Source organism: Orbicella franksi, chromosome 6, assembly GCF_964199315.1.
Source record: "Orbicella franksi chromosome 6, jaOrbFran1.1, whole genome shotgun sequence".
NCBI classification, from domain to species: domain Eukaryota; kingdom Metazoa; phylum Cnidaria; class Anthozoa; order Scleractinia; family Merulinidae; genus Orbicella; species Orbicella franksi.
The window spans coordinates 4,820,838-4,847,500 of record NC_138150.1 but is presented as its reverse complement, the minus strand read 5'-3'; the positions used below and the strand labels follow the sequence as shown (position 1 = coordinate 4,847,500).

General features: G+C 39.1%; 2 protein-coding genes across 2 annotated transcripts in view; both read left to right on the top strand.

Annotated features, from left to right (window-relative positions):
- Window positions 1-22,581, top strand: part of LOC145491292 (uncharacterized) — a 34,834-nt gene extending 12,253 nt beyond the window's left edge. The window contains exons 10-19 of the mRNA XM_081470458.1: window positions 410-551; window positions 9,282-9,634; window positions 9,938-10,079; window positions 12,616-12,944; window positions 13,359-13,500; window positions 14,552-14,901; window positions 15,861-16,002; window positions 16,640-16,974; window positions 20,653-20,794; window positions 21,758-22,581. Of these exons, the coding sequence (XP_081326584.1) occupies window positions 410-551; window positions 9,282-9,634; window positions 9,938-10,079; window positions 12,616-12,944; window positions 13,359-13,500; window positions 14,552-14,901; window positions 15,861-16,002; window positions 16,640-16,974; window positions 20,653-20,794; window positions 21,758-22,149 (2,469 nt within the window). The 3' untranslated portion in view covers window positions 22,150-22,581. The remainder of the gene's footprint in view (window positions 1-409; window positions 552-9,281; window positions 9,635-9,937; window positions 10,080-12,615; window positions 12,945-13,358; window positions 13,501-14,551; window positions 14,902-15,860; window positions 16,003-16,639; window positions 16,975-20,652; window positions 20,795-21,757) is intronic.
- On the top strand, window positions 22,218-24,015 carry LOC145489529 (EGF-like repeat and discoidin I-like domain-containing protein 3). The gene is made up of 3 exons (XM_081468512.1): window positions 22,218-22,358; window positions 22,796-22,937; window positions 23,445-24,015. Exons 1-3 carry the CDS (start codon window positions 22,218-22,220, stop codon window positions 23,807-23,809), a joined length of 648 nt encoding a protein of 215 aa, XP_081324638.1. The 3' UTR covers window positions 23,810-24,015.
- The last annotated feature ends 2,648 nt before the right edge of the window (window positions 24,016-26,663 follow it).

Genomic DNA, 26,663 nt, shown 5'->3' with positions numbered 1-26,663 from the left:
ATCCCGCCGTATTCAATGTACCGTAAAAATTTTGGAAAATTTGGCCGAAGGAAATTCAAGAAAATCACAAATAAAGCCCTAAAAACTGTAAACAACGCATTTGTTTGGTCATTTATTATTCAACATTAAAAGCCAAGATTTTAAGAGAGATGATAGTAAATCAACATATCATCATTGCTTATTACATTCAATAAGTGTTAAAGGACTGGGTGTAAAAACAAATGCAAAAACACCATTCAAAACATAACACTAGCTCGCGCAACGTCATAAATGATTACCCTATGGAGCCACCTTAATCTGTTTTAATAAGTTTAATTGAATATGCTGAATGCATAAATGGATATTTAATATCAATCAGAGGTCAAACATCTTTTAAGGGGTATTTTTAAGAGATTAAAGTTTCTTGAAGGTTCTACAAGGAAACACAGACCACCGTAATTCAGAGGGCCGGATCCTTGATCCTCCAATCATTGCCCGATTTATCAAGATCAACGTTAAAACATTCCAAGGATACCCGTCATTGAGAGTGGAATTGTATGGCTGCACTGAAGGTGTGTGAAGTATTGCTGTTAAGTTTCAACTGTCACCACGTAAGGTTACTTCAAACCTTCGTGGTGGTCCTTCGGGAGAAAATTCGTACGCGCCAGTTCCAATAAAACCCCAACAAACTATATATCAGAAGAAAGCTTAATAAATGTAGTTTACGATAAAAATACAATTTTAGCGATTTTCAGGAGCCGCTAAGGCGTGAAACGACCGAAGTTTCTTCTATTGAATTTATCAGCTATCGGATGCCGCCACTCGAACAAAATGGCTGCACAGTCGTTCTCACAAGGCGTCAATCAACAAAATTGTGTTGGGCTTTTTTGATATTCTGATTGGTTGTTTAGATGTCCGCATCTAGTGTTTGAGTAGCTAAAAATATGCGTGTTGCGTAAATGGACGCTACGGGAAAAATATGTTAAATATCCAAATTTCCCGACACACTTTCTTTTGCCATTATTCCTGAAATGTTCTGGCGAAATTTCACTAAAATCCATCAAATCTGAATACCCTATAAATTCGCTCAAAGTGGATGTATTCCTCCCAAAACCAAATGCGAGATTTTAGCTCAAAAAGGTTCGTAAACAACTCGAGCCACGCCAGGAGATTATCTCGCCTTATGAAAACGCAAACCAATGGAACAACAGGACCTCCCACCGTCAATGACAATGGTGATCAAGATTTACCGGGAAAAGCATCGCATTGTAACACGCTCTCTATCTCGCTATCGCACTGAAGAGAAAGACACTAAAACGGGCAAAATAGCCAAAGGCAAAAGAACAAATGCGCGATATAAACAATACCAAATAACGTGAATCACGAACTCCACGATAAGCGTTTGCCGTGAAAATATCCCTTGGCGGTTTCGTCGATTTAAGCGATTATGACACCTTCCTGGTTTAATAACTTTATTTGAAAATACGTTTTTTTTTCTAAATAACTCGGGCTCTTTTTGAGATTTTTACCATTTTTCTTTTGTAAACTGTAGATAAAATGACCGACTTAAATTTTGTCAAATAAAAGAAAAAACGATTTTTTGTGCCCTTGAAGGTGGGAAGTAACCTTAATCTCGCGTAAATTCTTCGGCTGGACAATAAACGCCTCCTCATATCTCCAAGTTCATCTGCAAAAGTGCAAGTAAGCCCGGTTGGCGTATATATCCAGAACATTTCATTCTCATGAAAAGGGTTTAGAATGGAACATTCGGTCATTTGTTGTACAAAATTACAAAACAAATCTAAAGTTTTGAATCAAGGAATTTTTTTTAATTGACCGCTATATCTATTGACACAAATTGTCATAGATCTGCTACATAATATAACAATGTAAATAATATAGTGGCTGGAGATCTTAGGAAGCTCTATAATGAGGATTTCTAACATGACCGATGGATTACTTAATTTTAATACTCACATAGGCTTCTTGTCCTAAGGCAATTATAATTTAAGAATACATATTATTTTGTAAGTAAACGTTCGTAGAATTTAAATAAACAATTTAAATAGTTTTAGTTCCTCAGGAAACTTGTTCCAAAAAAAAAAAAAAAACATAATTTGTCCTTTTATAATCAATATGTATGTTTGAGGCTGGATAGCTGTTATGACTAGGTATGGTTTGAATTTAAAATAATTAGCAAAATAGACAGCATGAAATTTTAAATTTACGAATCCGGAAAGATGTCGTAAAGAATGCGTTAAGATCCTCTTTACGCGTCTTTACGAAACTCTTTGCACTTTCGTAAAGAACGTCTTTACGCATTAATTGAAAACGATAGTTCGTAAGATTACGGAGAGACTATAAAACGCTTTATTATATGGCTAGCTTCGTGAGCGGGCATATGAATCAAATCCTGCGCTGTGATTGGCTACCATCTAGCTCCATCTTACCCGCTCGGGACTACCCGCCGTGTCCCGCAAGAAAAATTTCCCTGAAAGCCACATAACAAATCCTTTATTGACCAAGCTTGTTCGGTCAAGATGGCTGGATATTGGCCTCGTTCTTTTTCTGCGTGTTTATGAACCTCGATTCCGTGTCGGTCCATAAACACGCAAAAAAAAAAAAAAAAAAAAAGAACTTGGCCAATATCCAGCCATCTTGTCCTCACACTTGGTCAATAACCCATATATCTTTACGCGCATCATAAAAAGTAGCATATAGATTCTTTACGATATTTTACGGCGACTGAAAAGCGACCAGAAAAGCGATCTTTACGCGTTATTAAACTATCGTAAATGGACAGTATTTGCATGTCCATTGGCCATTTTGCAGATGTCTGAATTTTTCGCAAATTTCTCTTTTTTCCTGATCAGACTATAACAAATGCGAGTTCACGTCAACATATCTTTAAGCGCGTTGCGAAAAGTCGTATTGACGTTTACGAAATTTTACACCTCCGTAAAACGATCACCGAAAGACGATCTTTACGCGTTATTAAAACTATCGTAATTTTGGGCTATAATTTACGAACATACCTTCCAAGGACCGACCCAGGCACAACAACACGCTTTTAATATCTTGCAATTTATTTTTTCACAATTCTTTGTCATTTCAAATTAACTTAGCTAGCGGTTCAAACGACGAAAGACTTATAATACACACAGGATAAGAAATGAAAAACAAAAGTATTATAAATATAAATATTCGCTATAAATTAAAATATATTGTCGTGAAGCTAGCATTACCTCTTCACGTGACCTACATGTATCCTTAGTTTTCAAATAACGATACAGAGTACAACAACAGCGGGGAAATGTAAATGTGAAAGAGATTAATAAGTAACCATACCTGGTAATTGATTTTTGACTTCTGAGAAGTCATTACATTTATCTTCAGGTGAAAAAATCGCATCATTTTAGTAGATAATAACTATTAACAATACCTATCATCTTAGAAGCCTATGTCTATTAACAGATCTTTGCCTACACACGCAAAAATGTAACTTATATGTATCAACCTTGATTGAAGGAAAACACTGATCGAAGCAAAAATGGATGTACATGAATAGAAAAGTACATGGATTGCTACTGAGGCTTTGATTAAAACTACAAAATAGGCACAGTTGCTGCTAAAACTAAGAGAAAAAAATACCTTTAAAATGAAATGTGCAACCAAATTACATGAACTCTGCATGCTCCTCTCAACGAATTAATGAATTTCTCACTGCAAATTTTACGTCATCACTCATTTCGCTGATAATGTGCTCTTCAAATGAAAAGTCTAAAATTAAAAAAAGACCCGATTCAATACTCAAACTTTGATTTATCCAATCAAACTTTGAGTATAGGATTGAGTATTGTTTTGAAATTTCGACTGTTCATTTAAAGAGCAAACTTGGCTATTAAATTTGCAATAACGATGTCATCAATTCACCTTAATTTAGGAGGAATATAGTGAGTATTTTGACTGTAGCAAAGTTATGGTACAGGGCTTGAGATTGACTTTTAAACTTAAGAGTCCCTGTCCGTAACAATGGAAAATAACTCGGCAAGGGTCGAAAATTCAATTTCGCTCATATTTTCATGGTAGATAGGCTAGGGCATGACTAAAACTACTGGATAGTTTTTTTGGCAAAATATCCTTTTATTTCAAAGAAATATGCAAATTACCAAATTCCGTTAAAATCGTCATTTAACGCACCATTTTATTACACAAGTTTGAGAGCCTCGCATGCAAAACCACATCATTCTTCCGTCTTTAAAACACTCAAATATTTTTGTGCAATGTTGAAATGTGTACTGGGTTGATTTTAGGAAATGTTGCGTTGTCTTTTTGCGTGCAAAATAATTAAATTTCGAAGACATGTATTTCATTCACTTAAAAGTACTTCGTGAATATAATTAATTTTCACTTTGTGCGAAACCTTCAAATGGATCAAGCTTCTGGTGGTTGAATCACAGAAGGATGGTCTACAGATTCCTGTAAAAATTTCTTTGGGCAAATGATTGTGAGCGACGCGAGAGCTTTTCAAAGTACGTCAAAAATGCAAATATTTGACCATCCGTCGTCAAATTTCAATTTACGGGTTAGACGTATATGTTAGCATGCGCCACATGACTTGACCTATGTTAAGTTGAAATAGACACAGAGCTGATAATTTCGAAATGCTCTAACCTCATTTGCTGTAAAAGGCAGGTCCAAAGCCGATTTGACGTGTTTCTCTCACCATTCGTCGCACATAAAGCAGAAGTTTGCTTTTGTTTACATAACGTCCGATGTACATCGCCAACTGTCAACTTATGTAACGGTCGAATACCATGAATCTGTGACCCTCTTTCGACACATATGATCACCACTGCATCTAAGTCAAAAACGGCTAAGTCATTTGTAAATAGTTGTTTGCTTTGCACTACACCAAAATATTACGTTTGATCATCATGGTTTGATGGCTTGAATCCTTGCTTGCAGCGGTTCCTTGTTGGTCACACAATGCTGTCATCCCATTTTAGGGGGTAGGGGTAGGACAATTTCTATCCTAATACGTAAGGCTCCGTATGGCTTGGAATTATTGGGAGCACACAATCGTGTTGAGTAGGAAGAGATTGAATTAAGAAATGAAAAGAATGAATAGTTTACCATTGCCCCTGTTGTTATCTTTTACTCGACCACCGCTACCTACATTCCTAGGTCCTTTTCGCGCTATGCAATTATTTTTGGTTTACATGTAATACAATGGGCTACCCTCTGGGAAATGGGTGGTGACCGCTTAATTGCGCTAGCCGCTTAAATAGAGGTTGGTGTACCTTGAATATTTAATTTTTCACTGTCGGGCTATAAATTTCTTGGTGAACATGGAGTCAATTCAAGACAATCATGATAGACGTGTGTCTGAATTATCACTCGTCATGCACCTTCAATTTCAGACTCTTATTGCCATCGCCCTTTCCAAAACAAAGTTCTTAAATTTTGGGTGGCCGCTTAATAGGGGTAAAGACAATAATGAAACCCTTATCGGAACGACCAAATGGTGGTGGCGGTGGTAACCGGTCAATAGGTGTTTTATTTACAATATTTTACTGACGATAATTTTGGACTGTACTGACAACAGTCCACTATTTTCTGTTACATACCAATGCCTCGCCACTAAGCAAACAAAATACGTCAAATAAAATAGCATGGCCAGGGCTATTTACTCACGTAATTACTAATTAAATCTAGTCTGTTTTTCTCACGAATTAGACATGTTGTGATTTCCTATTTTTATTTCAGCTAGTTCTTGCTTCATTGATCTATAATTTGTTTATGGCGATTTTCTTAAAATTCTAGTGAGTACAGGCACTAGCTTTATCAACTGTTGTCTGAAACGTCAGAACGTACAACAAACGTGCTTTGGACCGACGCCACATACACTATAGAACACGATTATATAAATATACACATATTATTATATATATGAACAAACAGATGAACAATGATTAAATTGTTTCACTTATCCTGAGAGTACTCTATACAAAACAGATCAAAATGTGCAGCATATGCCGTGACAGCATTGCGTGACGAACAAATAACGGCTGTAAGATTGTGCTGCGCCGACACGCTTATCAGCAATGGTCAGCAATCGATCAAACGCAATATTTTGGCGAAGCGTAAAGCAAGCAACTATCTACAAATGACTCAGCCGTTTTAGATGCAGTGATGTTCATAAGCGCAGAAAGATGGTCACAGATTCATAGTATTCGACCAATAATAGGTTGACAGTAGGCGATGTACATCGGACGTTAACCTTGTGTAAACAAAAGCAAACTTCTGCTTTATGTGGGCGCAACGAATGGTGAGAGATCGACTAGAAGCACGTCAAATCGGCTTTGGACCTGCCTTTTACAACAAATAAGGTTAGAACATTTCGAAATTATCAGCTCTGTGTCTATTTCAACTTATTATAGGTCAAGTCGTGTGGCACATGCTAACATATACGTCTAACCCGTAAATTGAAATTTGACGACGGATGGTCAAATATTTGCATTTTTGACGTACTTTGAAAAGCTCTCGCGTCGCTCACAATCATTTGCCCAAAGAAATTTTTACAGGAATCTGTAGACCATCCTTCTGTGATTCAACCACCAGAAGCTTGATCCATTTGAAGGTTTCGCACAAAGTGAAAATTAATTATATTCACGAAGTACTTTTAAGTGAATGAAATACATGTCTTCGAAATTTAATTATTTTGCACGCAAAAAGACAACGCAACATTTCCTAAAATCAACCCAGTACACATTTCAACATTGCACAAAAATATTTGAGTGTTTTAAAGACGGAAGAATGATGTGGTTTTGCATGCGAGGCTCTCAAACTTGCTTAATAAAATGGTGCGTTAAATGACGATTTTAACGGAATTTGGTAATTTGCATATTTCTTTGAAATAAAAGGATATTTTGCCAAAAAACTATCCAGTAGTTTTTGTCATGCCCTAGCCTATCTACCATAAGAATATGAGCGAAATCGAATTTTCGACCCTTGCCGCGAAATTAAGAATTTGTCTGATTTTTACAGGCAGGCACTCTTAACGGCCAACTCGCTAGAAACAAATCAAATTTTGCTAACCAATAACTTTTCACTACCTCTTGTAAAAATTCATTTTCAAAAATCTTAGAAACTCTACGGCCCTTTACATGCATGTAGTCATAAATACACATAAAGTAAGCCAGAGTTCCACTTTCGCGGTTCCTTTAGTCCTTCGACATTCCTTTAGTACTTCGACATTTTCACACCTTCAAAAGGACGCCAGAGAATAGAAATGGCGCGAAAACCGAGAGAACCTGGTACCTAATGTGGAAAACCGCTGATTGGTACTCTCTTTTCCGCGGAACGCAAAACAACCAAGGGAAGTGGTCAAAACTGTGGCTCACGGCATCGCTGTTCGCACGTCACGCTCACAGTCACGCTCGGACGCTTACGTTACTCGTTTTGCGTTCTTTCCCGCGGATTTTCGAGGAAAGAGAGACTGCTTGAAGCTACGGCTCCACTTGATTCGTCAATCGGTATACAATGTCTTCACGCTTTTAAAATTTTGAGAACGGTGATGTCAGTAGAAACTACAACCAACAAACGATGATTATCCTCTCTTACAACAGTTTCGTTTGAAAGGTGCATAAAAACACTGATACCTAAAACGCGTTCCGAAAAGAACCGTAAAGGTGCGTTTTTGATACCTTTACGTATTCCATAAAGGCGTGTAAAGATCGATCGGCGTAAAGAAACTTAAAGGTCCGTAAAGAACATTGTGTAAAGATGCGTAGAGAATGTTAGAGACGCGTAAAGTGCGCAAAACGAAACAGGTCAAAATAATTCGGTATTTCTACTGAAGATGGATAAGACAATTATTTCATTTCTTTGAGTATTTCTTTAAATAGAAAGTGGTGAATCATATCCATCTAGATCCTCATCCATTACAAACATTTAACATCCTTTACGTATCAAGAAATGGTCTATCTCAACATCTCACTTTGAGCAAAAATGAATAGCCTTTTGTTCTTGGTAACCCTGAGGAACTTCGTCCGAAGCCAAGCCGAAATCGCCGCCGTTGTTCGGAAAATTTCGGCACAACAATTAAGCTGCACTTGAATGATCTCAATTTTAGTAAACAAATCTAGAACGGTGGAATCGTGATTCACAAAAAATACGTTGAGAGTAAGGCGAAAATTATTAAAGAGCGGAGAAACGCTACCCAAAACATCGCGTCTGTAATTTTAATTAGTGGGATATTTGTTCCCTGGTTTCTTTCCGCTGGAAATCACTGTGGACATCAGTTGGTCGGCGAGGAAAGATGCGCGAGCTTCGAAGCGCTGTTAAGAGCTATTGATCTCTGGCCGAATGCTCGACTAAAAGCTGTCTCTCCTCCTGCTTTTCAATCCGTGGGTCGAACACGGAAACGGCGGGAGCGCGAGACGAGAGGTTTTGCCGCTCGATTATCGCGCTCGCTATTTTTGCGTTCATCCTACACTGATCTTATGAGTTTTAGAGCGAAAGAGAGCCTGTTCGCAATCTAGCCAAATGCGAACTTCACTTTCACTCCCACGTGTTTTGAGTTTACCAGGTTAGAGCAATTTTAAAGCAAAAACATGCCTTACTTGTCGGCAGCTTTTACTTTCACTTTTAAATACATGTGTGCAACCGCTACCCCAACGCAACTATTTGCACTGACAGGATTATACCAGTACCATGTACCCTCGGGAGAATTTGTCTTCCTGATTTGGTCGCTCTCATCGTTTAAATTTCGCGCTCGTATGGTAATCGGAAATTTCAAAAACTCCCGCGGGCATTTAGAGGCTTATACCGCCATTGTTTCAAAATGGCCATATAAGACCAATTTTAGGTCTAAAAACAATGCCTGTTGTTATCAATGTTGAGCCGGTTTTCTTGATACGTACGCAATCTTTACGCGTTCTCTGAATTTACGCGCGGAACACGGAACTTGTCCGTAAAGAAGAGGCCTTATATTTACGGTTCTTTACGCAAAAGTTAAAGATTCGTAAATTTAGGATTTCATGCTGCGATAACTTGGTCGGTAGATTGACATAAAAGTATGAGTACATTAAGAGAACCACCAGGTATACATTTATCTTATATAAATTAAGCTTTGTTCAAATTGCAACCAAGAGCCATAACCGGACAATCTTCACTCTGAAAATTTTGTAATTAATGCACTTAGAAGTGATTTACTGCACTTCCACCTCAGCTATTATATTTACATATCTATTTACATTTACATATTTACCTTTGATATTTGAATTATGTACATGAAGGTTATCCCGCGCCCAAACTTCCAGAGTGCATGGTGGCCCTTGGAATGCAAAACCTTCAAATACCAGACTCTGCTATTACAGCCTCGAGCTCAAGCAATGCAATCAGTTTTGCTCCGTACATTGGTAGGCTCCATTTTCTTTCTGCTGGTAGCGGTAAGTACGGAAGTTGGGCTGCAGGAACTAACAATGAATTCCAGTGGCTTCAACTTGATCTCGGAAGCTGGACAAAAATCTCGGCCGTGGCAACACAAGGAAGACAAGATGCCGATCAATACGTGGAAACCTACACTCTTTCATTCAGCTATGATGAAGTTTTCTGGGAAACTGTTAAGAATGAACACGGCATTACACAGGTACAAATATTGGGAATACATATTTAAAATGAGGCGTTATGTTTCAGGTCAATTCTAAAACGCAGTGCGAGATAATTTGTTTCTATTATTTTTCGATTGTAAGGGAGCAGCTGTTTTAAAGTAATGAATTAGATGTAAGGTTGTACTTGTGTAATTATTGTAGTGGTAAAATGCAACCATGACTTACCTATCTATCTGAAGAAAGGCGACAAGGGCGTTTGTCGTGAGCTGTAATTTCAGGTTGAATTCCGGTTTGGGTGAGAACATTTAGCCTAAGATTTTGTTTGTTTGTTTTTCCTTCAGGTCTTTACTGCCAACTCGGACCAATACACAGTAGTAAGGAACGTATTGCATAAGCCAGTTATAACCCGGTATTTCCGGATTAATCCAAAATCATGGCATGGGCACATCTCCATGAGAGCTGAAATTTACGGTTGCAGAGAAGGTACTCTACTGGAGTAATATTATCTTGAATGATCTTATTTTCATGAAATGTGTTTTCCTTAGCGTTCACCTTTGCCAGCGTAATAGGCTCTCAGTAGAACCTTGATGACTAGTTCACAATGTGCAAAGGTGCATTCAAGGACTTCTGGAAATGGCCACTGATTTCGGTCAGCTGCTCGTCGTTTCAAGTGAACCCATGCCCAACCACTGTCTTTTATCTTTCTCCACTGTCCTCCTCAAGACTCCTTTCATTCGGCCTCTCCGCCTGCGGTCATCAGGGGTTCATCTGAGGGCAACTCTCGGTGGAACTGTCGGTGGCATGCGAAGGACATGATCAATCCATCTCTATCTCCTTCAATTTCCTTTCTGTATGATGGGTTCGTTTTCCTGCTTTTCTGCAAACTTCGTAGTTTGACATGGTTCTCAGCCAAAATATGTGGAGACATCTGATCCGGAAGACTTCTGGTCAGATGGCTGTCGAGGAGTCGGATCTTGGTTGTCTGGTCGAAGCTACTGGATTTCCTCGTTCTCCAAAGGGAGGGAAAGTTCTTGCTTGCCTTTGAAATCAGAGGTTGGAACTCTTCTCCTCAGTCCCCGCTTGTTGAGGCCTTGGATCCTAGATAGGTAAAATGTTCAATCTCTTCGACTACTTCCTAGTTCTACGAGATGGATTCCCTGACACTGCTGTTTATTCGCAAGTGCCCGGTCTTCTTGGTACTGATATTGAGACTTATGTTCCCTGTTAAAGTTGCCATGGTGTCGATCTTTGGCTGCTTGTCCTGGTATCGGTAGGAGAGCAGCGCAATATCATCAGCGTACTCGAGGTCTTCCACTAGCTACTCTAGTCACGTCCATCTGATCCCTCTTCTTCCTCTACTAGTCGCTCGCTTCAATATCCAGTCGATCCCCAGTATAAACAGAAAGATGGAGAGACTGCATCCTGTTTGACGCCAGTGGTTACGCTGACAGTGTCTGTCAGCACGCCGTTACAGATCACCTGGGACTTTAAGTCACTTTAAAGCATGTTGATTACTCTTACCAGCTGTGATGGGATTCGATAGTGCTTCAAAATCTTCCACAAGGAATCTCGGTGGATGCTGTAAAACACCTTCTCGAAATTAACGCAGTTATCATAAAAGGGGGAAATTCCATTTCCTCGCACTCTCCTGGGACTTACCTCAGAGCGAAAATGTGGACAGTGCACGAGCGTCCAAGGCAAAAACCCACCTGTTGCTGCCGTATTTTTGGTAATGGAGAGAACAGTGGTGCCTCTCTAGTTCGTATATACTCTTCTTACAGGCAATATGACGATAAGTCCCGTCTATCATGCCCCGGAAATCGGTTTGTTTCCTGCATTTCTCTGAATATGTTCGTCAAAAGCCGCGGTGTTTCATTTTCTTCAGCCTTGAGTATTTCTGATGAGACTTCGTCTGCTCCAGCTACCTTTCCACTCTTAATTGCAAACTAAGGAGCTAGCGCTGATGCACAACGATTCTTCAGCTCCCATCTAAGTCTGGTCGTCTCCCTGTTTACCAGAATTGATCTGCTCCTGTTGCAAGATTATGTTCAATGACTGTATCTGTGGTCTACAACATCTCGTAAGGAGCCCCTTCACTTTCTTGTGATCAGAATGAGACATGATGTATCTGACTTTTGGTGGTTCTAGTGGGTGGAGTCCACGTCATCTTGTGGATGTCCTTATGTTGGAAAAGGGTTCCTCCTCCAACCATTTTGTTTTCTCCCTAAAAGAAACGTAGTCTCTCTCGATTATTATTGCTGTTACTTACGCCGTGTTACCTCATTACACCGGTACTCTCACCGTCACTGTTGTTGCTTCCCGGTCTGGCATTAAGGTCTCCCACCACCATGAGCAGGTAATGTGCATACACCTGATCATAAAAGGCATCCTTGTCTGCCTCCTATGTTTCTTCAGTTGATTTGAGCCTTGAGAAATCTCAAGTCAGATGATTTCGATTTGATGACTATCGTTTCCATCGTCCAGCTCATGATCACGGCCACTACTTCTGTATGTTGATCATTCATCTACTAGAATAAAGTATGCTCTGCCCGGATGCAAGTTCTTGTCCATCGCGCTTCACAGACTCCAAGTATTACGAGGTCATAGTTATAGAACACTCTAACCACCTGGCGCGCTCGCAGATCTTGCACAAAGTTGTCACATTTCAGCAAGCTATTCTGGTCTTTCATCTTGGCTTCAAGGAATCCACTGACAAGATGTCAGGTCCTTGCTGGGTTGGCTGCAATCCCTCATCTCTCCAATACCCCGGCCGGTATCTCCTCGTAACCAACAATCATGATTGCTACTTTAGCGTTGGTTTTCGTAACAAGGAATTCTTAACGGGATGGGGCTATAACCCCTATGCTCAATCCTCTAGACTTACTCTCGACTGGTATACCTAGTCAGAGTTCAAGACGATAAGACGTGTAAATTATAACGTTGCCAATTTCTTAGAACAGTACTGTAACATTAAAATTGGGTTACCGTCAAGATGTTCTATTGTTTGTTACGTTTATAGGTTTCGAACCACCAAAGATCGTCTGCGCAGAAGCGCTGGGCATGGAAAGTGGAGACATTCCTGACTCTGCATTAAAATCAACGTCAAACTATAATCAATACTCTGGACCTGAAAGAAGCAGATTGGACCAAATAAAAGAGGGTAGTTATTACGGTGGATGGTCGCCAAAGCATGCTGATATTGGACAATGGCTACAGATAGACTTAGGAAAGGTAACAAAGGTCACCAGGATCGCGACTCGGGGAAGAGACCAAACCAACTGGTGGGTGACCAAGTACACACTGACTTACAGCAATGGTGGAAAGTTTCAGCCCTACAAAAATGGAGAGGTTAGTTTATTGTCATAGTCGCACTGATTGCAATTAATCAGTAAGTCTGAGAATCCGTATGGGTTTGTTAAGTCTGTGTGTATTAATTACGAACAATTCTGGAAAGAATGAACATTTATTAAAGGTTGTGAAAAATGAAGTGTACATAATGCCGCAATCGTGGAACAGGAAAATTATGAGTCATCGACGGGAGTCGACCCATGACCTTGCAGATAGACACTGTTCGGGCGACCCGTTTTGGCTCTGAGCTCACGAGCTAACGAGCTAAATAACAGAATTCAAAATTGATTGAAATTACGCTAATTCTATAGTAAAAATTGTATTTAAGATGATACGTTTAGTGCCCGTAAGAGCTGTTGTATCTTCTTACGTGGCTCGTCGTTTTCTTTCGATTTAATTTTTGTTGTTTTTTAGGAGATCGCAGGAAATAAGGACTGGAAGACAAAAGAGGGTCGTATCCTAAATCCACCAATTATAGCTCGATTTGTAAGAATTCACCCAAAGACTTGGGTAGGGCACATCTCCTTGAGAGTGGAATTGTATGGCTGTAAAGAAGGTACGTTTGTTGCAATATTATATCTCCTGTTAGTCTTAGCCCATGAAATACTGATTTCCTTCTAGTGAGCTTGCGCTCCCTGATTACCTCTTCTCTGTGCAAATCCTCATGATAGGGGAATCGTTGTTTACAATATTTGCCTCGTTAGTATAAGCAATTCACCTTTACCTGATCGAGCTAGAGAAAATCACTTCTAAATATTCAAAGGTCACATCAAGATTAGGTCACCCAAGGAATTTGAGCGCTATTTATTACTTACCACTCCCTACATACTTTTTGTCCGATACGGGATGAAAAACTCAAAATTTTACAAAGAGTGTATAGGCTCTTTGACGCTTTTCCACACAGAATTTTTGCATTTTTTTTAAGCCAAAATATCTCTAAATATTTCACCCAAATATCTAAGAATTTCATATCTAACATGATGCCTTCTTTGTGCAAAGTCGTAAGCTAATGACGCAATGCAAAATGTAGACGATGAGGTGAACAAAGATCGCCCTAAATATCAAACAACTTTGAGCTACATCTGAGCTTTCATCAGATGAGAGGTATGGTTGGTCAGTGGTTTTGGTGAAAGAAATTGAGTTTCCATACACTGCCGGGTTGAGATAAGAGAGAGAACGGAGAGGAGTTTGCTTAAGTTTCAATCATTTGTGAGAGCTGTTCTGTTTTTCGTTACGTGGTTGTAGAAGAGAAAATGGATGAGAACGAATGTATTTTTCCCTAGGTAAAGCGGAACTGACATTCCATGTAACTCAACATGGTTTTATACTTTGATTTTAATTTCTTCGAAAAGTATTGAGTGGATTTCAGTTATTGCGTGTTTTTTAAGGAGTATCTAGTATTTTATGATGTTCAGAATTAGTTCCAGGTTTGAAAGACCAGGCAGACTTTTTGTGGATAGTGTCTGGCCAAATGGAAAATGTTCATTCAGAGAATGCTAACAACAGAGGAAACACTATATCCTTGACGCTTGAATGACATATTTGATGTTGAAGAGGACATTAAGAAAATCCTATTCTTACCTTTATTTGTATCATTTCTCGGTCAGGTTTCACTCCTGGAACGATCACCAAAAAATGCGTGCAAATACTGGGAATGCAAAACAACCAAATCCCGGATTCTGCTCTCAGCGCCTCCACGTCCTACAATGTTAACTCTATGGGTCCAGGAAATGGGAGGTTATATTTCCAGGCAAAGAGTGGGAAGTACGGTGCTTGGGCCACGTCAAAGAATGACAAATTTCAGTGGTTTGGAGTCGACTTTGGGAGTTATGCAAAGGTGACCGGATTAGCTACCCAAGGAAGGCAAGATGGGGCCTGGTGGGTGACGAGCTACAGTCTCTCATTCAGCTACGATGATGTTTTCTTTGAAGACTACAAAGAAAACAATGTGAAGAAGGTATCCGACGTAATAATCCCGATTTAGATAAAATATTAATCCCTGGTATCTATCAATCTAAACAGTGAATACCAACTCCTACTTTCTCACCGTACCGTGTGATGGCAATAATTACGCCTATTGTGTCATATCGTCTATTTTGAACTTTATCTATGAACTGGCGTACAATCGGCCTTCGATGAAAAGAAAAAAAACTCCTTCATTGAAGTGACTGGGAAAATTGGGGATGGGAGGGGAGAGGATGGCACCCATGTGGTCGAGTAGGATACAAGAGGAGACTACGCTCGAAAGGGATGTCTCTACATCCTCGTGGTATGTAAAAGGATAGGGACATAAGTATTCTAAAACGTCGCAAATTAAAAGAGAAAAACAAAAACAAAAACAAAAAAAAAAGTAGCAACTCAAGTCCATAAAGCATACCAAGAGAGTCGCTCTTGTTCATATTAGAGCTGGTAGCAAGAACTGAGCAGAACTGTTCCTGGTAGAAGTTTTAACGAAAAGATGGAGTTAGGGATTATATAACTAAAGGAGACATCTTTTTTGGCCATGCAGTATTGTGTGTGAAAGTGGGCGTATACCATTCAAAACATAAATACTTGAAATTTTTGGTTTGCGCATTTGTTTGATGACTACGAAAGAAGGTTCTCGGCATCAAAAAGACAGACAAGCGTTATTACACTGTAAAAAGGTTAATCATTTTGTTTATGAGAACAGCGCTCATTGGATAATCATAAAAAAAAATTCACAAAATATGTAGGCTTCTACACTGCTAGCAAAAGCTGGGGGTTAACCTTCAGGTGCAGCTGTTTTGTTAGACGTATGAAAATTCGTTGCCCCGCCCTCCACCTGGAGGAGTGCTTTAAAAGGTTCTTGAATAAAATTAAGAAAAACAAATCAAAAACCCACCCATGCAGACTGAAATCGTCCAGTCGGATCACTTTCGCTTTGTTCTGTTTCAGATTTTTGCTGGTAACCTTGACCGTCACACTGTCGTTAATCATGATCTTAAAAATCCGATTATAACCAAAGTTATCCGAATAAACCCGATTACTTGGCATAGCTACATCTCCTTGCGGGCGGAATTCTATGGCTGCAGAGAAGGTAAGGACGAGATAACTTTAAAAACCCACATTTGCTTTTCTTTTGTGAACATACAACGTATTATTTAAAAGTTATTGAATCAAATGTTTCGTGATATCCACAATAAGAGCCTAGGAAGTGTTACAGATGGCAAGAAATCTTTAAAAGGCCATCTTAAAAATGAAAATCGTATCTCATAGCACATGCTAGTGCAATAAAGGAATATATGTAAATTTAAAGGTCTACATCAACCACTTTAATAATACTCCAAAGCTAAGTTTATGTCGATTGCTTTGGAAGAACTTGCGGAAATGGATAAAAAAAATGACACGGACTATTTATTTTCATAACGCTCTCGTTCTTTATTGTTCCTGGCAGCTCGTGAAAAGTGGCTTCAGAAACTGGCTATATACATCAAAAAAGCAAATAAAAGAAACGTTGATCTAGAGCATGATCTCTTAGCTTGGCAAATATAAGTAATGATGCGGTTCTTAGGGCGAAGGCTTGATAATAAACATCCCCGCTAAAGCTACACTCTCTCACTTGCTATGGACAACAGACGCATCTTATTGTACCTTTAATGCCATTTGATCTGAAATGTTCCAAAAAATAATTTACTCTAAGATTGAGGTTTGTTTCATGATATATTTTTGCTCAGGATTCGAGAAACCAGAGATTGTTTGTGCGACGGCTCTTGGAATAGAACACGTGAACCAGATTCCAGATAGTGCAATCGTCTCCTCTTCACAATATAACACATATTATGGACCAGAAAGAGCAAGGTTGCGTCTAGTGACTCAAGGAAGCTTTATCGGTGGATGGTCTCCCAAGTCATCCAATACAGGGGAGTGGATCGAATTTGACCTGGCAGAAAATACCAAAGTCACCGGAGTTGCAACTCAGGGCCGAGACAATGCCGACTGGTGGACCACCAGTTACTCGCTATCCTTTAGAGTCGAAGGCGGGAGCTATGAGTCATACAACAATGGCTATGTAAGTAATATATTTATATAGAGAGTATTACTTGGTTGAGAATTATATTACTTAGACACATGTGTGTATAATTTATTTGATTCTTTTAATGATGGTAATTAAACTGGATGGAGTACGCTTTGGTCTCAAATCATACGCGTGATTCCAAAATCGAACGAGTAGCGCAGCACGAGTTCGATTTGAAATCACAAGTATGATTTCAGACCAGAAATTGCACGGTTATTTATTGAATTGTACGACACGAAGTTTAATTACTAATTTTAATTGGTAACAATTAAAATCGCTTTTATAACAAATTTCGAAATTCAAAACGTCTTTTGCGCGAAATAGTAGCGCGGTAACTTTTAAGAAATGCGGGAAATACTGAGAAGGAAGCCATTGAAACGCGCGTAATTGACGTGCGAAGAACTAGTCACGATCGAGAATTTTGTTATGGATACCATTAAGGATTTAATCAGTGCCGATATTGTATTGATCTAGTTGCCGGTTCATTAAAAAAGTGGAATCGGAAACGTTTTTACATATCAGAAAAAGATGCGATTTAAGGTTACTCCAAATCTTCGCGGACTACCTTTTCCAAATTTTCTTTTTTCCAACCAAATTAAAGTTCATTATTCAAAGTAACATTTTCCAAAAAATGAAAATAAAATATTAAAACGCGCGCGAGTTATTGAGAAAAAGAGGCTTTTTGATAAAAGTTAATAAACCGTCAAGGTGTCACAATCCCCAAAAGGCATGGACTCCTCAGCGACCTTTTCGCGGCAAACGGCTCAGTCCAGAGATCCAATATCAAATACTTTCAATTTGAGATTTCATATCGGTCAAGAGTGCCTTTTTGTAATCACTCTTTGGCAATTGCTCCTCAGTTTCTTTTTGTTTTGTTGCACATCGCTTTTCTCCGTTTTGCCCTTTATTGTTGACCACCAGCCTAAAACTTACGCGCACAAAACGTAACTGTAACACTATCGCTTTACCGCGAAGCTCAACTTTCCTTACTGTGAGCGCTAGGGGTTCTGTTATTTCATTGGCTGGCGGCATTTTGACTTGACATATCCCTCTGAGAAGGCGTGACATGTTTATAAATCTCTAGAAGGCGAAAACTTGCGCTCGTTATACGAGAGAATCCCTCCTCCTTAAATGAACTAATAGGGTATGTAGAATCGACGGTTTTCCTTGAAATTTGGCCAGAACATTCACTGATTGATACGGAACAAAAATATGTCGGCGAATTCTTTTATTTCAAATACTTTTCTCGTGACGGTCTCTAACGCAACACGTTACGCGAATTTTTCGATAGTGGAACTTGACAGATCTATAAAAAGATAACAAATAAAAATAAAGGAAAATGCTGACACGCTTTTAGAGATTGATGCTTTGTGATTTGTACGGGTCCGCAAATGATCCCAGGACCGCAAATGATCCCGGACCGGAAATGATCCCCGATAGAGACCGCAAATGATCTCGACTAAAAAATAAGGAATGGCATGGATGGTAGGATGGTGTGCATAGGGAATTGGCGTACGTGAATACCGATGTTTTTATTAAAGCCATCTTATAATTATAATGGCTTACAACTTGCCTTTTTTTTTTTTCATACTTTCGACTAAATTTTGTTGCTATCTATGATGTTATGAATATCACCACTCAATCATCAAAACACGACTTGGCTTTCATTTCTTTGCAATTCTCAGTACAATTATGATCAGTGCAACATACGCTACATATCCCCCTTTGTTAGAGATTGATATTTCGGTGTTATAGTTAAATCACATTTTATGAGGGTGGTAAAGGGGAGTATAGATCACGTTTCACGGAAAATAAAGCAGCCCTTTCACAATTCACGAAAAATACAACATTGGCATTTCACGCTTCACGGAAAATAAAAGAGAACGTTTTGGAAAATCACGGTTCACGGTGACTATGGAAATCACGATTCACGAGGAACAAAATGGCTATTTCACATTTCACAGGAAATAAAAAGGGCCGATCACGGGTCACAAAAATACTCTTTACCACCCTCTTTTATCAGCCATTAATGCCACTCGTCTAAAGTTTTAAACTAAAATCTAACCATGAAGCAACTGTTAAGGATGACGCTGTCACCTGAGTAGACCCACAAGCTTAGAACGCTTCATCACTCTGTAAAACACCTAGTGTGTAGCACTGGAAATTTGAACAAATTTATTTTGTAATTTTTCCTTGGTCGTATTTTGGCTTTAATTCCTCGGAAATAACTACTTGAGTATTCTAAGAAGCCAAAATTCCAAGCTATAGCTATGAAGTTCAGCTCCATAACCAAGCAAGGGCAAGGCTTGCACTTCGTTTTGACGAGTTAGATGTTTGATAGATGTTTGATACTATCGCCACCGGGATTTCGAGAATGTTTACAAGAATGTGTTTTTCTAAGACTTATAATTCAATAGATCGTCTTCACGTGACGTGTTTTTATCCTGACCAGGCATAAGAGGCGGTATATTTATATCTGTTTACAATTCGCGTGCTTCGTTTGGAAACCAGGGCATTTCGAATTTCAGGGTTATGGAGGTTGCGTGACAAAAGGCTACGATCGAGTTTGTTGAAAAATATATACTTGTACATGTTGTCACCTTCCTCTGATATAAATCCATGCCATTCCTTATATTTTTATCGGGATCATTTGCGGTCCAATATGGGGATCATTTCCGGTCCGGGATCATTTGCGGTTCAATTTGGGGATCATTTGAGGTCCGGGATCATTTGCGGTCCTGGGATCATTTGCGGACCCGTACAGATTAACACTATACTACACAATTATTTTGCATCAACGATCGCATTTGATATCCGATTAATAAGCCGGAATTTTAGTCGGTCGTTTTGGCGTTAACGGCTTCTACCACCTTAGGAAAGCAGTCGGCAAAAAAGAATATAATTTTATCGAATTCTAGATTTTATAACCTTTCTATTGATATTTAATTTGTGAGGGTTTCCTTCAAAACAGCGCGCGTACGAATTTTTCATTGGAGGACACCCGCGAAGGTTTGAAGTAACCTTAACGCGAAAAACAGTGCGATTTGTGAGTAAATCGCACCGGCTTTCATGCAACTTGATTGGTTACTTTAAGCAATCCTTGGTTTTGTTTTAGTGTTCCATTCTTATTGGCTGGGAAAAAGATGTGATTTAGAGCAAAAAAAAGGATACGTTTCATGAATAAATCGCACTGCTGAGTGCCAACCAGATTGCAGGTGTCACCAGTGATTTCCAAATGGATGTAATGTATCCTTAAATTTCACTGACTTCCTCTATCAGCCGCCCGCGGAAAAACTTATAAAATTCATCAGGAATGTATTGGGCCCCAACTTGACCAGTGTCGTAAATTAGCCAGTTAAAACTACCCCAGCTTCGTGAACCTTCGGAATATCTCCGACATTTTCGGTGATCTTTGGAAACCTCAGTCTGAAATAACCTGTAACTTTCAGTTGTTATGGACGCCGTCACACAATCTTCGGTTGTCCATTTAAAGCTTCTACATACTCAATAAAAGAAATCTTCGGAAGACTTCGGGTTATGTTCATACGTTTAAGTTCGTAGTTTATAAATTACGTTCCTTGTAAATAGTAAGACGATGAAAATAGCAGAAATAATGATTGATAAGTAAAGAAATGTTTCAGATGAGAATGCAATTATATGTTTCGCTTTTAGATATTTCCAGGCAATAGAGACAGGAATACAAAAGTGGGTAACATTTTAAACCCACCGATTATTGCGCGGTTCGTCAGGATTCATCCCAAGACGTGGAAAAGTTTCATCGCACTGCGAGTGGAGATTTATGGCTGCAGAAAGGGTGAGAACATATGTGCACTTTGGTCTACCCCTCCAATTCGAAATGAATCGGATAGTTAGTTTGAAACTGACACTAGGAGAACTGTCCGCTGAAAAGCAATTAGAACGATATTTGTTGTTGTGAAGGATACAGTTGACTCCCGATAACTCGAACCCGGCTGGCTCGAGGCTCGCAATTACTCGAATCAAAACCGATCTCAACTGGATTTCCATCATAATCTTACTGTATTTTTTCCAAGGTAACTCGAACCCTCGACAACGGGAACCTCTCACAAACTGGAAGTAAATTTGGTCAATTTCAGGTCAATTTCTACATAATTTTACCGTCGAGAACTCTAACCATGTTTGTCGATACGTAAGAAGTCAAAACAAACAGCACTGTAGTGTAAAATATTAAATTTGTTTTGAAGCAGCCGTGTATTCTTTGAAGCGTCAGTCCAGTTCAGGGTTAGGATATATGGTTTAGGATATATGGCAATATAGTTAGCTACAGTGCATTGTATCTTCATGAAGCTTTGCTTTTAACTCCTTCTACATTTTCACAGACTTATTTCTCTATAATATAACTTGACTAAACTGTACACCGTATAATTAGAAATACAGTGAACACTCCAGAGCTTCCGATAACTCGAACCTTTTTCAATTTCCCTCGGAAGGTTCGAGTTAACGGAAGTCGACTGTATATTCTAGCATCATATGCAAACGTGAAATAACAAAAACATATATCTAGTCGCCTGTCTAAAAGCGAAAGCTTTTATGTCCGGTCATGAAAAGTTAAGAACGAAAAAATATCGAGAAAGCCCTGGATGAGAGTATATGATAGTGAGAAATTTATACAAAAAAAGCATCTACTTTTCATCTTATTTTGATATAATCTCAACATTTAGTTTCACCTGGTTTACTTTTCCTAGTGCTTACAGCTCTTGGTTCAGTTATCTTTAACTTTTTGTTTCGCTTGTTAAAGGTTTCACAACGCCAAAGCCACCCACCTGTCAAGCACCTCTTGGAATGCAAAGCAACCAGATACCAGACTCCGCTCTGAGGGCATCCACGTCATACAATGTAAACTCCATGGGACCAAGAAACGGTCGATTACATTTTCAGGCATCATCAGGCCAGTACGGAGCTTGGGCTGTCTCCACAAATAACGAGTTTCAATACTTTGAAGCGAGCTTTGGTGACTGGACTAAGGTTACAAAGGTGGCGACTCAAGGAAGACAGGATGGAGGGTGGTGGGTAACGAGCTACAGTCTTAGCTACAGCTACGATGGAGTGTTCTTTGAAGATTACAAAGAGGATGGCGTAGTCAAGGTATTCTATGATTATTTTTTACACAATGGGTCAACTTGTGTTTGACCTTGTGTTCGGCTTCCTGTACACAGGCTGCAGTAAAGGTAACAAAAGTTCAGTCTGCATACGAACCAATGGTCCTACAGCCCGGAGCTCATCCCGATTTCTGTAACATGAAGCGACTAGAATATTTCTACTCCTCCCTGGAAGGGATGCTACTCCAACGCAGGGCTACCCCCAGCATTAAATTCGCCGCTACTCATTTGTGCACCTTGGTTGAGAGAGGCATTGTGAAAATGAAGTGTCTTGCCCAAGAACATAACACAATTTCTCCGGCCAGGGTTCAAACCCGCTCGATTGATCCGGAGTCGAGCGCAATAACCATGAGACCACCCAGCCTCCACACGGGCTACAATGTTTTATATAAATTTATGCCAGTTTGTCTAGGGTATTGTTAATTTGCAATTAAACAGACAGGATAGGAAAGAAATAAACAATGAAAAGTTAGTAATACAAACTAAGATGGTTACCTAGACCCACTTTATCTACAACTACATGTATAATAATGATTATAATACGTTGATCTTTAAAAATCGATAAGTATCAAAACTATTCGTAAGGGAACATGTTGTCCCGTAAACTCTTTTCTTTAATTCCATTTTATTTATCATGTTATATACAAATGATCTTTTTCCATTCCATTTTTTTAAAGATATTTAACGGAAATAGCGATCAATATTCAGTAGTAACACATGCTTTGAAGAATCCGATCATAACCCGTTACCTTCGTATCAAGCCTAAGACCTGGCGTGGTTACATATCGTTACGTGCAGAGTTCTATGGTTGCCGGCAAGGTGGGTTCCCTAATTTCTAAAGTTACTACTCGGTTAAAAGTGTCCCAGAATTTCCTCCTTGTTTCTATTGATTAATTCTTACAGAGTTTTCGCTACATCATTGTGTTTTGACTCAATCTATATAACCTGTTTAAACATATTGATATTGATAGCTGCATGAACAGCACCAAATGATATTTCATGTTCTTTATTTAACAAATACCAGTAATAGTGCTTCGAATGATGGATCACATGATATTCCTCTTATACAGTTATTTGCATGATATCTTTTTGAAGTGGTTGTGGATTTTACTTATCAATATTGGAAACTTGCGCTGAAATGTATGGTTTTGCTCAATAGGCCACTTTCGATGTATTAATATTCAGCTTGATAGTGAGGCCTAGAGGACAAAAACAAAAGAAATGAATAAACATGTCATTCAATTTCCTTTGTTTGCATTCTCTAGGCCTCACTGCCAAGCTGAATTTTAATAGATCGAAAACAGTCTATTATGACTTCTTTTTAAGGTTTCACACCTCCACAAATCAAATGCCAAGATCCTCTGGGTATTGAGAGCGGCAAAATTCCAAGCACTGCCATTGCGGCATCGTCACAGTACAATCAATATTACGGACCTGACCGGGGCAGGCTGCGGAAAGAAGTAGAGGGAAGCTATGCAGGAGGCTGGGCAGCGCAATACAATGATGCTAAGCAGTTTCTACAGTTTGACTTGGGTAAGGTGGCCAAAGTGACTGCCGTCGCTACTCAAGGTCGATCGAATGCTAACTGGATGGTGTCGAGCTACACGTTGGCATACAGTGTAGATGGCGGGTCTTTTACACCTTATGGTGAACGGGATGGTCAGGCAAGGAATATTTTACTCCTTCTTTAATTATGTTTGACAAGTTAATAATTTACATTTGTATAAGCGGAATATCGAATCGCAACGAAGCGTCAACTTTTCATTGAGGTCGACCTGTAACTTTAATTGCCGCGTAATTTGAAGCAGCGTCTCTTTAAAGATACAACTGAAGTAACTTCATATCGATAGAAATTAATAAAAAAATCAGCTTATGTTAATACTGATTTCTAACAGTAAGACTTGTCTCTCTCGTGCACCTCCACTTAACCAAATCAAGAGTGAGTCACGTATGAAGAGAAATCCACGGTCATATTTTTGATCCAACTTGACTTCTCTTAATGTTATTTTAAGAGACCTAAGCTTCTTGAAGATGTTCTGGTGATATTTGGGGGATATTTAGAGGCAGGAATAGTAATAATAATAAAAAGATGCCTTCGATCGGGTGTAAGTTGTCGAAACCAAATTCAAACGTCGGAAATACTTGCTGGAAACACGAAACTAGCTTGGAAAAATGAAATGAAGATTAAAATTTCTACCCTCGGAGACCAGTTAGCAAGATAATATATACTTTTTTTCAGCCAACGAAGCGTACTAAACACAGTTTTATCTCAGGTGAATATCGTTCTCTTTCAATTCGTTAGGTATTTACCGGCAACAACCTTGACAGAAATGAACCTGTCGGAAACATGATCGATCCACCCATCATCGCACGCTTTTTGCAAATTCGTGTCAAAACTTATAAAGGTCATATAAGCATGCGTGCTGAGTTTTATGGATGCAGAGAAGGTTTGTTTACCATTTCGTACAACACTAAGTAAATAGAGGCCAGAAAATCCCCGGAACCTTTTTGGGCTCGGAAAGCCACTTTTAGTTAACCTGTACATGTGCGCCGTGTCTAAAAACAGAGTTGTATGCGCCTTTAACTTCCTGCATGAAGCGAACCTCTGTTAAGATTAAGAATATGTGAATAAAATAGCTTTGTAAGGTTTGAGATTTTGTCATGGCTTTCCGGGTGCGAAAACGTTTCATGACCTTCTATTTGCGAAACGGACCCCGGGTATCTACTTAATTGTTGCGAATACGCTTGCAACTCCTTATAGAATACCAGAGGCAGCGTTGCAGCGTGGCCGAGTGATTAGGGCGCCGGACTTGAAATCCAGAGGTCGCGGGTTCAAGTTCCGCTCTGACCACTAAGCTGGAATTGTTTCTCGGTAGACGCTTCCTCGGCCACGCTTGTAAATAGCCAACTGGTCTGCCTCCCACCATTTCGGATTTTTAACCATGTTATGTTCATTTGCATATATTATTTGTTTCATCATTTAGTTTCATTGGCCCTGCAAAGCCTCGTTGGGGGAGTGGTCAATTAACATATTTAATTTTCAATTTAATTTGATTTACCTTGTTCTCGTGGCGCTGATTCTCTTCCCTTAATATTTCCACATAACTATAGTCAGTGGTTTTAAACATTTACTCCAAAAGGTTTTTCGACCCCAAAGCCACAAGTGTGTCTTGAAGCCCTTGGAATGCAGGATGAAAGAATTCCAGACTCGGCGATAACGGCCTCGAGTGAATACAGCACTGCATACAAGGCCATTAATGGCAGATTACATTTCCTGTATAGATCAGGGAGAATTGGAGCGTGGGCGGCGAAAACGAATGACGTCTTCCAGTATCTTCAAGTAAATTTTGGTGATTGGACAAAAGTAACTCGAGTTGCTATTCAAGGAAGACAAGATGCCGATCAATGGGTGGAAAGCTTCAGCCTTTCATACGGTGCTAATGACGTATTTTTCAAAACTTACAAAGGTGGTACAAAAAAGGTAATTTAGCTGTTTTAAATGCATTTAACTCCTAAAGATCGAGATAGAGAACCAATTTTGTTAGCAAAGTGATTGGTTACCATGATCTTTGTGCAAAATGATTTAATAAAACGCAGCCTAAAATAAATCTGCGAGGGCAAACTATATTTGCTTCATGTCAGTCAGCCCCCACCATTTTCGAAGCCATCGAAATCATTGAGATTGCATGGTGAATCGAAGTCTTATTACTTTACTGAAAATATGTTTAACTATCTTTAGTAGCTTCACACTAATTTCCTTCGTTCCGACATACCCAACGAGTTTCACATTTTTGCTCCATGCACCCTCGAATTTTGCTCTTTAATTTTGAAGCTATGCCTCTATAAGAGTTACGTTTAATTTTATGACAGGATGGAAAAATTGCAATCATAAACGCAATAGAGTATTTTTCAAACGCTTTATCTCTTAAACCAAGGTTTTCTCACTTTCTGACTGAAAGAAAAGTGGGGAAAAGATTAATGGAATGGAAGATTTTCGATAAAAAAAAATAATAGCAAAAAAACAAAACAAAACAAACATACAAAAACTCCGAAAATTAAAAAAGAAGAAAAAAACAAATGTCAGATATCTAAATTACGATTTGAACAGGTTATCTGGAGATTTCTGGAATATAAGTGTCTGAAACCTACCGTAGCGATAATCTGTAAGTCTGTTGCGTTCTCAAGAAACGTTTAGTACTAAATTGCATTGAATGAGCAGTGTAATGCACATTTATTAGCCTTTCTCTGCACATTACATGACCAACTTATCTCTCTTTCAATTGGCGGCGAAGGTGAACCAGGAGGCTACTTTTTTTTTTACGTTTCTATTTGAAACTGGACGCTGTAGTATAGTTCTTAGACCATTCGATACACTGCATAGACCCAGTAAAAGTTAAACGGTGATAACTGTTCCAGAAACATATATGTGACATGACGGTAAAATGTCGGCTGACTCGTCGGTATTGTCTCATCCGACGTGTTAGTAGTGTGTCGCTCGACGGTGTGTCGGCGGTAGTGTGTCGGCCGAGATGTTTGTAATATGTC

Coding starts and splice junctions, on each gene's coding strand:
- LOC145489529 (XM_081468512.1), top strand. CDS start 22,218: ATGGTCCTACAGCCCGGAGCTCATCCCGATTTCTGTAACATGAAGCGA. Junction 22,359..22,795: donor CTACTCATTTGTGCACCTTG/GTTGAGAGAGGC, acceptor ATTTTTTTAAAG/ATATTTAACGGAAATAGCGA. Junction 22,938..23,444: donor GTTCTATGGTTGCCGGCAAG/GTGGGTTCCCTA, acceptor CTTCTTTTTAAG/GTTTCACACCTCCACAAATC.